This window comes from Rana temporaria, chromosome 1 (assembly GCF_905171775.1).
Source record: "Rana temporaria chromosome 1, aRanTem1.1, whole genome shotgun sequence".
Classification (NCBI taxonomy): domain Eukaryota; kingdom Metazoa; phylum Chordata; class Amphibia; order Anura; family Ranidae; genus Rana; species Rana temporaria.
This window is the reverse complement of record NC_053489.1, coordinates 442,118,443-442,132,738: the sequence shown is the minus strand read 5'-3', so window position 1 is coordinate 442,132,738 and position 14,296 is coordinate 442,118,443. Positions and strand designations below refer to the sequence as shown.

General features: G+C 43.3%; 1 protein-coding gene across 11 annotated transcripts in view; it reads right to left on the bottom strand.

The window, feature by feature from the left end:
• Positions 1-14,296, bottom strand: part of PTPN13 (protein tyrosine phosphatase non-receptor type 13) — a 350,570-nt gene that overhangs the window by 39,998 nt on the left and 296,276 nt on the right. For 8 of the 11 annotated variants that reach the window (XM_040326640.1, XM_040326643.1, XM_040326642.1 and 5 more), the window contains 7 exons: positions 10,601-10,763; positions 8,795-8,953; positions 8,514-8,685; positions 8,199-8,409; positions 4,112-4,170; positions 3,156-3,217; positions 2,227-2,382 (listed from right to left, as the gene is read on the bottom strand). In XM_040326640.1, coding sequence (XP_040182574.1) covers positions 2,227-2,382; positions 3,156-3,217; positions 4,112-4,170; positions 8,199-8,409; positions 8,514-8,685; positions 8,795-8,953; positions 10,601-10,763 — 982 coding nt within the window. The remainder of the gene's footprint in view (positions 1-2,226; positions 2,383-3,155; positions 3,218-4,111; positions 4,171-8,198; positions 8,410-8,513; positions 8,686-8,794; positions 8,954-10,600; positions 10,764-14,296) is intronic. The other 3 variants (XM_040326655.1, XM_040326660.1, XM_040326674.1) reach the window with 1 other exon arrangement.

The following is a 14,296-nucleotide window of genomic DNA, read 5'->3' as shown; positions in this document are numbered from 1 at the left end:
AGAAATGCATGGTTTCAGAATTCGTCCTCCACTAGATTAACAATTTATATAATTTCATAGGTTTAGAGAACATGTTTCTTTGATGCTCGAAGATGCATGAATTAAACATCCCTTTCATAAAGAGTTTGTGCTTTACTTTAGGTTAGATAACATTTTTATTTCAGCACCCTTAATTACTAACACTGTGGGTTCTGAAATAAATCCTGTTACATGGTCAGATCAGGTGTCTATCTATATTGACTTGTTGATCTCTAATCGCCACCCTAAAACACGTCACTGGAGTTTGAACAAAAGACTGTCCAAGAGCAACTTTTGTAGGACTTGATGGAAATCTTTCAGATTAAGGGCTCAGTGAAAAGCCCCTCTACATTTTGGGAAGAACATAAAGCGAACATTATGGGTCAATACATCTCTGCTGGCACCTGATTAAACGAAGATATGAACCAGACTAAAGCCCCCCTGCAAAGTTAGTTGCACAGAACTGAAAAGCAAATACTCTATGCTCCCTCAGTGACTCATTTGTGGGAAGTTGATTTACTTAGGGATCAATTAAAGCCCTGGAAATGCAAACAATAGCTAAATCACTTCTGTGGGCTAAACAAATTTATGAATATTTTAATAAACCCCACAGAATGCCGGTGAAAAAACTTAGACTGCATCCTTTTAAATCTGTATCTGATAATTTTTTCCAGTCAGATGGTACCCCAACTTATTGCCTTAAAGCCATGGTCAAGACCTTTGGGTACTTCTACAACAACCTACCTCACCCCTGATAACCATACCCACCTATACTGTACGCCAAGAAAAGGATTTTACAGGTCAAAAATCCTTATTTGTGGCATCCTAGGCCTTAATAAACATTTAACTCTTTAAGGCGAGTGTAGCACTTCTGTGGGCTTAATTTTTCCTTTCTCTGGAGATGGACTTTAAGTTTGGGATAAATATCAGCCAAATGTGTGTTTGCCCCTATATGAGAGCCTCTGAGCAATATAAGGAACCGTTCCTTCTCCTCCTCTTCATGAATTATAGAAGCTGTAAGAGGAGAATCAGAAATGGTCTCTGGAGAAGAGGTGAGGTAGACTGCCTGCATCTCCTCCAATCTGAGGACTCTATAACAGGGCCGACAGCCTACCCATAAAATTAGACCTAGCATCTGAAAATTCCTCTCTGCAAAGACAGGAGGAGGGTGTGTCAAAAGGATCTAGGGAGGCCTCTGAGGGGGGTAGCAACTTAGACTGGGGACAGTGATCAACACTAACATAATCAGGATTGGTAGAGGAGATGCTACAAACTTCCCCTGAACCATTATCAGAGTGTGAGAGCTGGCAAGACCTGCTAACTTATCTACCTTGAGCCTTTGGTCTGCCATGTGTAGTAAGGATCAACCCAGCAAGGGTACTCCCAACCTGATTCCTGTGCAGCAAGGAGGCGAAGGGGAGTGGATACATCAGTTGATCACATGCTCCAGAGAGTAAAAGTGTGGGGTGCGTGTCTGTCCCCACAAACTGAAGCCTCAAAGATTATAAGAAGCTAGTATACGTATTAGTAGAATATTCCGGACACAAAAAAATTCAAAGAAAAAAACAAATAAAGGTTTGCATCTCTCAGAGCAAAAAGAAGACATTTATACATCTAGGGACTTTAGCAATAACCCCATGCTCCAATACCAAGATGCTGTGTCCTGTAATGTACCATTAAGAAACTAGTGTATTCAGATAAGTAATGCAAACCTAATTATTTTTCACGTGACAAGTTTGCAAATGACACTGCCATGTCAAAGCTATTCTGTAGAGTGTAACAGAAGCTTGTCCAACTACCCCAGTGTCAGAATACAATAGAACAGCCGGAGAACTCTACGTTAACTTTGCTTGTGTTGATGCTGGGATCTCTCAGTTTTATTGTTCCACCCACTGGTTAAATAAAAATAAAATAAAAAAAAACTATTTGTGTACCCAGGTTTACTCTAATCTTTGTATTGAAACGGATACCACACAATAAAGGTGCTGGAGACAGCAAACTGCCTAATGCCTAAAAACTGGAAGAAAAGGTGGTTCAGGGGGGAATTTATATATACACTGGAAGGTTTATTAAGCTGCCGAGAATCCAACAAATATGTTTTGTATGCTCTAGGGGGCCATCAGAAATTGATAGCAATAGAAGGGTCTTCAGAAACATAGCATCTAAAGAGATAAAAATTGAGAAGCAACCAGACTCAAGAAAGGTTACCTTAAGCAATCTGTCTCCAACCTGCAAGTTCCCCTCTATGTCAGCTACACCCCCAGGACTGATGGATTTCACAAATATACCATATTCGCCTCCTATCAGGGAAAATCCCAATTCTCCAGAGGCAGGCTTTTCCAAAACAACATGAACTATGCCAGCCTTTAGGAACACAAAGAAAAAAAGGCAGATTTAGACAAAGCTATTTAATGTGCAGTTGAAGAAAGGTTTAACTTGATATTGGTCCTCCCTTTTGCTATAATTGACATACGGTAGCTTATATAGGACTCCCTGACCCATACATACCCTGTGGCACTACGTAAATGGAGGTGTGCTAGAAACATTTTATCCCCGACAATCACTACTCCTTTCAAGAACTAAAACAATTTAATAGAGTAACATGTTGATTTTTTGCCATCTGGTAACATGAGAACTAACCTTGGAATATTACATTCAATATATTTAGAGCATAAGCATATCGGAACACTTAACAGGCAGTTTGTCTGGGTTTTCAAACCAAATTATAAGGCCAACATGGTGATACTCTTGAAAAGCAATAATGGCAATTACATAAAGTTTGCTTGTATTTCATGTTACTATTAAGAAAGTATAGACATTCAATCACTGCGTAAGGGCTCATTTACACATAGGTCCACACTGTATGAGCGCCAGCCACCACTAGGACATATTGAAAACAATTGTTTTTTATATGCCCCACTCGCATTGCAACGCAGCACAAAGGCGCGATGCAGTGAGCTGCAGTAAATTGTAGACATGTATTTTACCTCATTGCACAGGTAAGCACCGAATGTTGCCACACAGCAGCGTAAAGTACCGCACTGCTGTGCAGAGACAGTTTGTGCACTTCAAATAAAGTTTGTCAATATTTGTGTATTAACAAGAAATCAACTAAAACCAAATAAAAAAATAGTTACCTCTGGAGAATATACATCTGAATTATCTTCTATCCGCCTAAATCGTTCCCCACCAGGATAGCCTATAGTCAATAGGGAAACAATGAAGGATCATTTGGATATGCATATTATAGTCTTATACAATATTATAGAATTATATAAACACAACTTCAGACATTTTACAGTTAAAGCCCAACTCCGGGCAAATAAAAAAAAATGATCCCTTACAGTGGGGATGTGCTTGTTTATGTTTAGGAAAATCATATTAAGGAGATTTATATACATAATCCTCCACTACTCCCCACAGCATCTGCTCCCCCATGCATCACCGGTGTAGGGTTCTGACGTTGTCAAGACCAGAGCAGGGTCCATAGCCCTGCAATGGGCATGAGGACACAGAGGGACAGTAAACTGCTGGATCATAGGAAATCACCACCTGCCAGGGGAGCAGAGGATCAGGCAAGCAAAATGGTTTCTCCTCTTCTCTAGCCAGATCAAGCTGTTAACCCCTGCAGTGTGGGCACAGACCAAGTGAAGGGTATAATTTTTTATTTGCCCAGAAATGAGCTTTAAACGTTTTTCTAGTATCCCAATAGAGGGATTTGGAGAGCTCCAGAAATAAAAATCATCTATAACCCTTGACAGGGCTCTGCCTCCAAATTTGTACCTGATGTGTCGGACAATGTTTCTATTTGTAACATGCGCTTACAGCACTGTCACTTGGGGAGTCTAGTGATATGTAGCTTAAACCAGGTTTTGCTTTCACTCCCAGTGGCTGAAAGCCACGTGGAAGCAAAAGGAAGGTATTTGCTGCTGAGGAAAGGGTATATAATTGTGGCTTTACACCATGCACAAGCAAATACACTTTTAAGATGAGAAAGTATACATCAGCAGCGGCAATCTTTGGAAGCACAGAAAAAATACACACAAAACTTAAATAATAATTATAACAATCTATTTGAACAAAATTTAGTTACCATTAACTTTAGAAGGTTTTGAAAGTTCTTTATTGCTTTGCATCACAGGATTGCCTTCCCTAATAATAATAATAATAAAAAAAAGTCATTACATTTCTATATAAAATTAACCATAGGAGCTAAAGAAATTGCATTTCTATGCACATAATGTAAAAAAGGACACATTTTATTTACGTATGAGTTCTTCCAAGATGCATTCTGTGAATGAATTGTTGCAAGAAGATCCCACCAAGTTCAAACTACAGTAGATGCCCCGGTTTTAAAGCAGAACTAAAATGTACTTTTCCCTTCCCTAATCAACATGCAAATAAAACATATTACAACATAGCTTATTTTAGACTCAGTGATATCACTAGGTCTTTGTGCTTCTCTATGCAATGCAGGCAGGCAGGCAGGCTGTACATAGCTGGCAAAAAGAATAGCACCCTGCCACAGTACACCGCTCATGTGTCCTCAGCCCTAATGCAAGCAGTGGGCTGGCTCTAAGAAGAAGAAATGCAAAAATCAAAATGGCTTAAAATGATTGTAAACACTTACATATACCCAGTGAAGTAAATGACTTGTGAAAGAAAAGCAGGGGGTAGAGACCTAAAATTACACATTACAGAGCTCAGCGAGAGCTTATTGGAGGGAAGGGAACTACCCCCCCCCTCCCCCTGCCCGCACAGCACACAGGAACAGAGCTGAGGCAGTCAATCATAGGCTGTGCTGCTCCCCGTCACCTTTTTTCTCTTGGTGTCAGGAAAAGTCAGAAGTGACTCATGCAGATAGCAGAGGAAGGAGGCAGCAAACAGTCTGAAAGCCTATCTCCAGAAAAAACTAAAATAGTCCACTAGACCTAAACAAGCCTTTAACCTTTACAGTGCAGTGACAGTCTCATTGCAAATGAGGATTTTTATTGTCCCTCGAGTCCATCCTGCAGGGATGGGCATTCCAAGCCAGATTACATCCATGTGCAGACTGCCCTAAACAATGCCCATATGCAATGTTGAGCAAAAGGAGCGGACGAAGGACAGTAAGCCTGGGGAGAAAAGAGGTAGATTATGCTGGACAACCTACAGCCGAAAAATAAGGTGGGTTCTAACTTGCTGCAGCTTCTAATGCACACTATGAGAAACTCAGTGTGCAGTGAAATCAAAGTAATTTCAGTACAGGGGAGGAACATGAACAACTGTTAAGACTGGAGTTCAGCTTTAAAGTACCGTATTTGCCGGCGTATAAGACGACCCCCTAATTTTCCAGCTAAAATGTTGGTTTTGGGAAATACTCACTGTATAAGACGACCCCTTACTGTGCCATTATACATGCCTCACTGTGCCATCTATACATGCCTCACTGTGCCATTCCATTCCCTGCCTCGACGATCTCCCTACCTTCTCCTGTTTGCAGAGTATGTCAGATGGCGGCCATCCATTATTCAAAAGCCGTGCCTCCTGAGGCTGTTCCGCGATAGGCGGTGTGTTGTCATATTCTGCTCCCTATCGCAGAATGCTACTGAAGTGACGTGGCGGCCAGAAAAATCAAACTGCGCATGCGCGATGCGTTCCAACCGCAAGTGTGATGCGTTCCAAAAGATTTACGACAGTACACAAGAGTGAACCCATCAGAATATGTCACGGAAGTGACAACCATAGACGGAGCGCGGGGGGGGGGGGGGGGGAGGGAGAGACATACAGATACAGATATAGAGATACAGAGAGCGTTAACCGGGGCTCAGGGAGGGGATTACCTCCCCTATGTGCATTACTTTCCCTCCTATCCAGACCAACCTGTGGTGCAATGCTGGGACTTGTAGTGCCTATCCAGAGCAACCTGTAGTGCAATGCTAGGACTAGTAGTGCCTATCCAGAGCAACCTGTAGTGCAATGCTGGCACTTGTAGTGCCCATCAAGAGCAACCTGTGGTGCAATGCTGGGACTTGTAGTGCCCATCCAGAGCAACCCCCAGCATTGTACCACAGGTTTCTCTTGATGGGCACTATAAGTCCCAGCATTGCACCACATGTTACTCTGGATAGGCACTACAAGTCCCAGCATTGCACTACAGGTTGCTCTGGATGGGCATTACAAGTCCCAGCATTGCACCACAGGTTGCTCTGGATAGGCACTACAAGTCCCAGCATTGCACCACAGGTTGCTCTGGATAGGCACTACAAGTCTCAGCATTGCACTACAGGTTGCTCTGGATAGGCACTACAAGTCCCAGCATTGCACTACAGGTTGCTCTGGATAGGCACTACAAGTCTCAGCATTGCACTACAGGTTGCTCTGGATAGGCACTACAAGTCCCAGCATTGCACCACAGGTTGCTCTGAATGGGCACTACAAGTCCCAGCATTGCACTACAGGTTGCTCTGAATGGGCACTACAAGTCCCAGCATTGCACTACAGGTTGCTCTGAATGGGCACTACAAGTCCCAGCATTGCACCACAGGTTGCTCTGGATAGGCACTACAAGTCGCAGCACTGCACCACAGGTTGCTCTGGATAGGCACTACAAGTCCCAACATTGCACCACAGGTTGCTCTGGATAGGCACTACAAGTCCCAACATTGCACCACAGGTTGCTCTTGATGGGCACTACAAGTCCCAGCATTGCACTACAGGTTGCTCTGGATGGGCACTACAAGTCCCAGCATTGCACTACAGGTTGCTCTGGATAGGCACTACAAGTCCCAGCATTGCACCACAGGTTGCTCTGGATAGGCACTACAAGTCTCAGCATTGCACCACAGGTTGCTCTGAATGGGCACTACAAGTCCCAGCATTGCACCACAGGTTGCTCTGAATGGGCACTACAAGTCCCAGCATTGCACCACAGGTTGCTCTGAATGGGCACTACAAGTCCCAGCATTGCACCACAGGTTGCTCTAGATGGGCACTACAAGTCCCAGCATTGCACCACAGGTTGGTCTGGATAGGAGGGATGTGAATATATCTGCGGGGATCGTGTACATATTTATCACATAGGGCAAGTAATGCACATAGGGGAGGTAATCCCCTCCCTGAGCCCCGGTTAACGCTCTCTGTATCTCAATCTGTATGTCTCTCTCTCTCTTCCCCCCCCCCCGCTCTGTCTATGGTTGTCACCTCCGTGACATCTTCTGATGGGTTCACTGGTGTGTACTGTCGTAAATCTTTTGGAACGCATCGCACTTGCGGTTGGAACGCATGCGCAGTTTGATTTTTCTGGCTGCAACGTCACTTCCGTAGCATTCTTGTGATAGGGAGCAGAATATGACAACTCAGCAGAACACTAATTTCCCCAGCAGAGCCTCTGTTCAGTGTTCCGCCTATGACGGATGTCCTCTCGTCCGAGGCCGAGGATAAGAAGGCATCTTGTGATAGGCGGAACACTGAACAGAGGCTCTGCTGGGAAAATTAGTGTTCCGCCTATCACGGAACAGTCAGAGGAGGAGGCGCGGCTTTTGAATAATGGATGGCCGCCGTCTGACAGACAGGTACCCGGCCTATAAGACGACCTCCGACTTTTAGGGCATGATTTTAGATGCAAAAAGTAATCTTATACGCCGGAAAATACGGTAGGTTTCATCATACTTTGCCTTGTAAACAATATCATATACTAAAAAAAAAACATAATTCCATAATTTGCACAGTTTTTTTTTTTTTTTTCTTTACAAAAGTGAAATTGGAATCTGAAATCTATGGGCTTCTCTGAACACTAAAAATGTCTGTAAAGAAAAGCAAATCTTTGGACAGATGAGCCCTTTTGATGCTTACCAGTCCAAGCATCATTTTAGAATACATGTATTTAGCTAAATGAATAACTGCACAGTGTGTGAATTTATTGATAACTGTACGCGGCGGAATGAATGGCCCCTCCATATTCTGGTTTAATGTGTGCAACAGCATTAACCCTTTTATATCGATTTTTTCCAATAGAAAAGCACTGCAGAATATCCTGGCATCATATATACAATGTAAAAAACAAAAATGTAAATGGCAAAGTAGTACAAGTAATCTAAAAAATGTTTATACGCTATCCATTAATGTATATAAATTAACGGCACAGGCATACCAGTAACCTTATTTGATTTTTACATAGTAAAAAAAAATTGATTATGTACCTTGTTGCTTTTAGCACAACAACTGGTAGAGCCGATTCAAGGGCACGCTTTGCTTCATCTAGTGTCATATTTAAAGTGCTTTCTCCATTGATATAATGGATGATATCCAGAATTTTCAAGCTCCCTTCTTGATCAACAACTGAGCCTGGTTTGATATTTTCTATATAAATAACTTGGGAGGGGCTATCGGGGCCTCCTGAGAGTGACAGACCTGTATGGAAACAGAATGATGATTATAAAGCTGCAATAAAGCAACAAGGTAAAACATTTTCACACATAGGGAAAAGGCAACACAAATACAAATGTACTTCCTACCTAAAAAACCTTTGTGGCATGTCAGAGTGACATCAGACAGGAGATGAGCCGGAAACTGTGGTTTAGGAATTTCCAAGACCCGGCCAAGCACAAGGCGGACTGTTTTGGGTGCTGCTCTGAGTAGATTTACTGCTTCCGTATGACTCATATTTGAGACATCTACATCATTAACCTGCAATAGTATACAAACACATTAAAATCAAAAAGGTCAGTGCATTTTTTAAGCATCTGGTCTTCTCTTATAAAAGATTATAGCAAAGAAGCAGTAGATGTATACCAACCTTAATAAGTCTATCACCAGGTTGCAGACGTCCATCACTTTTGGCTGGATCTTGTATGATGTCATGAATGTAGCAGCCAACACAATCATTGGCTTTGGTCACTGTGAAGCCTAGGCTCCCCTTTTCGGACTTAGTCAGAGTCACACGCAGCTCCACCTCCTGAAAAGAGACATTAGATATTAAAGCGTTTGTCACCTCCAACACTTCATATTCCTGATGTGCCTGCTATACCATGTACTTGAATAATAAAGTCTCCTGTTCTCTTTGTATTGCTTCCTTTATGTGAAATCCCTGGTGTCCCTGCTAGTTTCCTTGCCTTTTTAATAAAAACTGACCACTAAGCAGGAGAACACACCATGGTCAGTTCTTTTGCTATGCTGGGAACTCAGCATGCTCTCCTCCAATGATCAAACTTGCTTTGATACACCCCCGCTGCACAAACATTCACTGGGAAGCTCAGTGTGCTGTGGCTTCACCTCCTCCCTAGCTCTTATGCAGTTGAGAACAGAGGAAATATGATCACTTATAAAAAAGGGAAAAAAGGCATTTACCGTATTTTTTTTTTATATCTATACAAAAATGTTTTGCCTTTCATTTCTATTTTAAACTGAAAGGGTTGTTTTACAAGGTGATCGTTTACAATCACTTTAATACAATAATAAATAGTTCATTGATGATTCAAACATATCAAAACCCAGGATAGATACATGACTGTTGTACTGGGGTGACTCCCCTTTACTCCTTATATTTTGTACCATGACATATCTACTTCTACATTTCATACATAGGTAAGAATGCTCAGACTCTAGGTTTCTGGTGCTCTCTTTCCTTATGCTAATCAACTACCATTGATTTTCAATTCGGTCATCCATTCTAGGTACTCCCATTGTATAGTTGCTCCTGATGAGTGGATAGAGTCCACGAAACGCGTCGAGCCCCACTTTTGGTTGTCACCCCAGTACAACAGTCATGTATCTATCATGGGTTTTGATATGTTTGAATCATCAATGAACTATTTATTATTATAATATTGTTTTACTATTTATGCTGGAGTAAGTGTTGGACTATCAACTTTCATGTATAACAGTATGTTTTATTATGTTATCAATTATTATGTGATTACCAATCACGTGATATTATAAGTATGTGATTACCAATCATGTTGACTGTTATATTCTGGATGATACATTGAATTTGTATTGACACCATCACTGCATTATGCTCTATTGTACCTTTTAATAAATTAAAACATCTCTATTTGATTCAATCTACCTCAGTTTTGTGTTTCATACAAAGTCCCACTGCCCACTCTATCCACTTTCTCATTGAGTCCTTTCCATCAAATATTAGGGATGGAGATCTATGTACTTTTTAGTCACGGTCTCATTCAAAGTCCCACCTCTATATATATCATATTGCTATATATACTTTTTTACATACAATCACTTTAAGACACATTTAAATAAAATATTACAATATAAGTACCCAACTGGCTACCAGCAGTGAAACTTTCTTTTCCAGACTATGTGGGCAGCATCATCTACAGTTAAAAATGAATGTGATAGTTTTTTAATAAATACATAACGGCAACAATTGGCGTTTTAAATCTGCCTGCAGTTACATAATTTAGAGAGTAATAAGGTCACATACTAACAAACAAGTGTGAAATCTGCCTTTTTGTTAGTAATGTGACAAGTAAACCATGTCTACATACAATATTTACTAGCATGGATTGTTTTAAAATATAAAAGGTAGTACATCTACTGCTGCTTCCAGACTTGAGAGAAAGTGCAAGTAAAAACTCACTGGCTCATAATCCTCAAGGTCTTTCAGTCTAAGGCTTTTGAAAGATGACGAGTCTTCAAGAAGCGACTTTGAATTAATTAAGTAAGCGCCAGAATCCAACAGGTGGGGGGCGCTGTCACTGGGACTTGGAGTCAATTCGAGAGAAACAGGAGATGGAGGGTTGCTGTAATAGGAAATACTTCATCAAACAACTATAATTTATACAGTCTATACATCTGCAATAATACATTTCTGCTTTTTTCTAAATATTTAATTGCTCTTTTAAATAATCTTCAAATTACTACTCTTAAAGGAGTTGTAAAGACAGAAGTTTTTTTTATCTTAATGCATAGAATTCATTAAGATAGCATTAGTGTGTAGCAGCCTCCCCAGCACATCCTAATACTTATCTGCGCCATATCTCTCTCCAGCGATGTCCACGAGTGTCTTAGCAGTCTGGAACGCTCCTCCCGATTGGCTGAGACACAGCAGCGGCGCCACTGGCTCCCACGGCTGTCCACCAAAGTCAGATAGTCAATCCATGGGAGAGAGGGGGCGGGGTCGGGTTAGGGCTCCATGTCTGAATAGACACACAGAGCTGTGAATCGGCTCGGGTTCCCCCATATCAAGCTCCTTGCTGTATGAGGAAACTGGACAGGAGGGAGGGGTCAAGAGCAGCGAAAAGGGATCCGGGCTACTCTGTGCAAATCCAACTGCACAGAGGAGGCAAGTATAACGTGTTTGTCATTTTTTTATTTTATATATTTTTTTTAAACAAAACTTTACAATCACTTTAATGTGATATTAAACTCCATTTTATTTTTAAGCATTTGCAATCACTTACTGAATATGCATCTTCTTTATCTTTTAATCCCTGCCTGTGTTCCCGTTTAAGTTGCCCCAGGTTTCTTGTTTCAGGGTGGCTACTTTCTCATGCAGCATCCGATGGAGTCACCCTTGCATGAAGGGAGTGGTTTCACTGTGGGCATCAATGAAAACGCCATCCTAGGCAATGGGGTTGTATAAGGCACCCCACTGCTCCTCTTTCTTGCTCATTTTTTCTTCTCCAAGCCAACAGACTGGTTGGAGACTACACTGTCTGCTGTGTAGACCCGAAGTTTAGGGAAGCAGCACTGAAAGAGCAGGAGCCAGCAGCATTAAAAAGTACTAAACTGCAAGTGCTGGGGTAAAAATAAAATAACAAATAGTTTACTGGTGAAAGTTTATTTTATTGTGCTTAATGTGTAAAGCTTAAAACCACTGAGGGTTTAATAATACTTTCAAATAGAAAAAGTCACGTAAAACAATGCACAATTGGTGGCTAAAAAAATACCAGGACCTCTGGCAAAAAAGCAGAATAAAAACACATGGCTCATATTGCACATGGGTTTATGTGTGTTTATGGAAATTTGATTTGCTTTTATATGCGTTTAAGAGATTCTTGCTACTATGCAACAACACTATGTAACCAACACAGCAATTAAAATCACCCAAATATATTACAGGGCTCAGATTTATATTTGACAGAAAACTCAATAACCCCAGGTTACTTGTGTGGCTGACTTAAAATGGTTGTAAACCCTTACAAACCACATTTTGCTACAGGTAAGCCTATAATCAAAGCTTACCTGTAGCTAGTGTGGCTATCTCCTAAACCTGCACGGTTTAGGTGATATCCCCCTGTATCTGCATGTGTCGAAGTCAGTGAAACATGTGCACTGAAGCAACGGCATGTCGTGCCGTCGCTTCAGTTAGACTGTGCCGGTGACTTGTCGGTATGGTTCCTCTATCGAGATGGTTCCTGTAAGGACTGCGCAGGCACAATCCTTGCTGACGGAAATCTCCGAACCTCGGCCAGCATCCAGGCTCATTCCTTAACATCCCCTGTGGATTGGAGGATGTTACCTCAAATTCCACGTCGCCCTGGAGGTTCGGTGATTTCCGTCGGCAAGGATTGCACCTGCGCAGTCCTTACAGGAACCATCTCGATAGCCGGAACCATATCGTCAGATCACCGTTACCGGCGGCTCATGTACACAGCCTGCACAGGGGACAGCGCTGGATTTGTTTGCAGGCAAGTGTCACATACCTGTTCCCACACTTTTTCCCCCAGGACTTGACCCCTGGTCATGAAAGACTGTCTTAAAACAGGGCCCGACAAATCTCAGGCGCCAGGTCGCCGTTGCGACTAAAAATTTCACCCTGGCGCCTGGGCTTTGATCCGTGACAGGTGCCTCTGCTACAGGGCGGGTTGCGGGGTCTTGGCCATGAACATGATTAGTGGTATAAGCGGGGATGGAGCAGGAAGAGAGCAGCACAGCAGCGGCTGACATGGCGGGAGGAACGAGTGGCCAGTAGAGTCCAGCTGGTGATCCTCGGCGGCCTGTCATCCCCACTGCTGCGGTCGCCCTGCCCCAAGGTATTGTGGGAAGCGCCTCGAGAACATCGGGGACCGGGAGTCAGTGGTTTCCCAGCGCCATGCTCCTCTCCGCACCGGGTGACACATGGACTACATTAAAACATTTACAGACCTCAGAACAGCGCGGGATAGGCACAGCGGAGTGTGTCCCTCGGCCCCCTGAGGACTGTGCGACGAGTAGTGTTAGCGAGCGGTGCCGCCGGCTAGCACTACATGTCGCACATTCCTCGCCCCCACACAGCGGAATGGACCGAAGCCGCCTCCCTCTCCTCTCTGCTTACGGAGGAGGAGGAGGAGGGAGTCCGAGGGACACACTCCGCTGTGCCTATCCCGCGCTGTTCTGAGGTCTGTAAATTTTTTAATGTAGTCCAAATAGACATGTGCTGGGGGGCGCTATGGGAGGGAAGAGGGGGGTCTGCACTGAGGGGGGGTGCACTGTGGGGGGCCTACACTGATGGAGAGTGGGGTGCACTGTGGGGGGACTACACTGATGGAGAGAGGGGGTGCACTGAGGGGGGGGTCTGCAATGATGGGGGGCTGCACTGATGGAGAGGGGGGTCTGCACTGAGGGTGGGTGCACACTGATGGATGGGGGGCTGCACTAATGGAGGGGGGTCTGCATTGATAGATAGGGGTCTGCAATGACGGTGTCTGTACTTAGTGAGGGGGGTCTGTACTTAGTGAGGGGATCTATACTGCGGGAGGGGGGTCTATACTTAGTGAGAGGCATATATACTGCGCGAGGGGGGTCTGTACTTAGTAAGGGGATCTATACTGTGGGAGGGGGGTCTGTACTTAGTAAGGGGATCTATACTGCGGGAGGGGGGTCTGTACTTAGTAAGGGGGATCTATACTGCAGGAGGGGGGTCTGGACTTAGTGGGGGGTCTATACTGAGAGAGGGGGTTCTGGACTTAGTGGGGGGGGGGGGGGTCTGTAGTTAGTGGAGGGGGGACCGATACCAACCCTAGTGACGTCAATAAACCTGGCGCCTAACTTTTTAGCTGGCTCCTAGATTCAAAGCAAATTTGTCAAGCCCTGTCTTAAATCATCTTTCCATTGTTTATAGGGGAAGATTTAACGAAGGTGCATTTCTGTTGGAGAATGTTATAAAACAGTGCGTTTATTTTCTGGATTACGGTAGGGGATGTTAGAAAGGACCGCGCCGAAGCTTGGATGGTCTGGTGGTTGTAGGAGATTTGTAGTAGGCAGTGCCGTATTTGCGGATATTAATATATGTCATTTTGAGGGAGGTTGAACTCTTTTTGAAGAACAGAAAAGGTTTTGAGAGAGTTGCCAA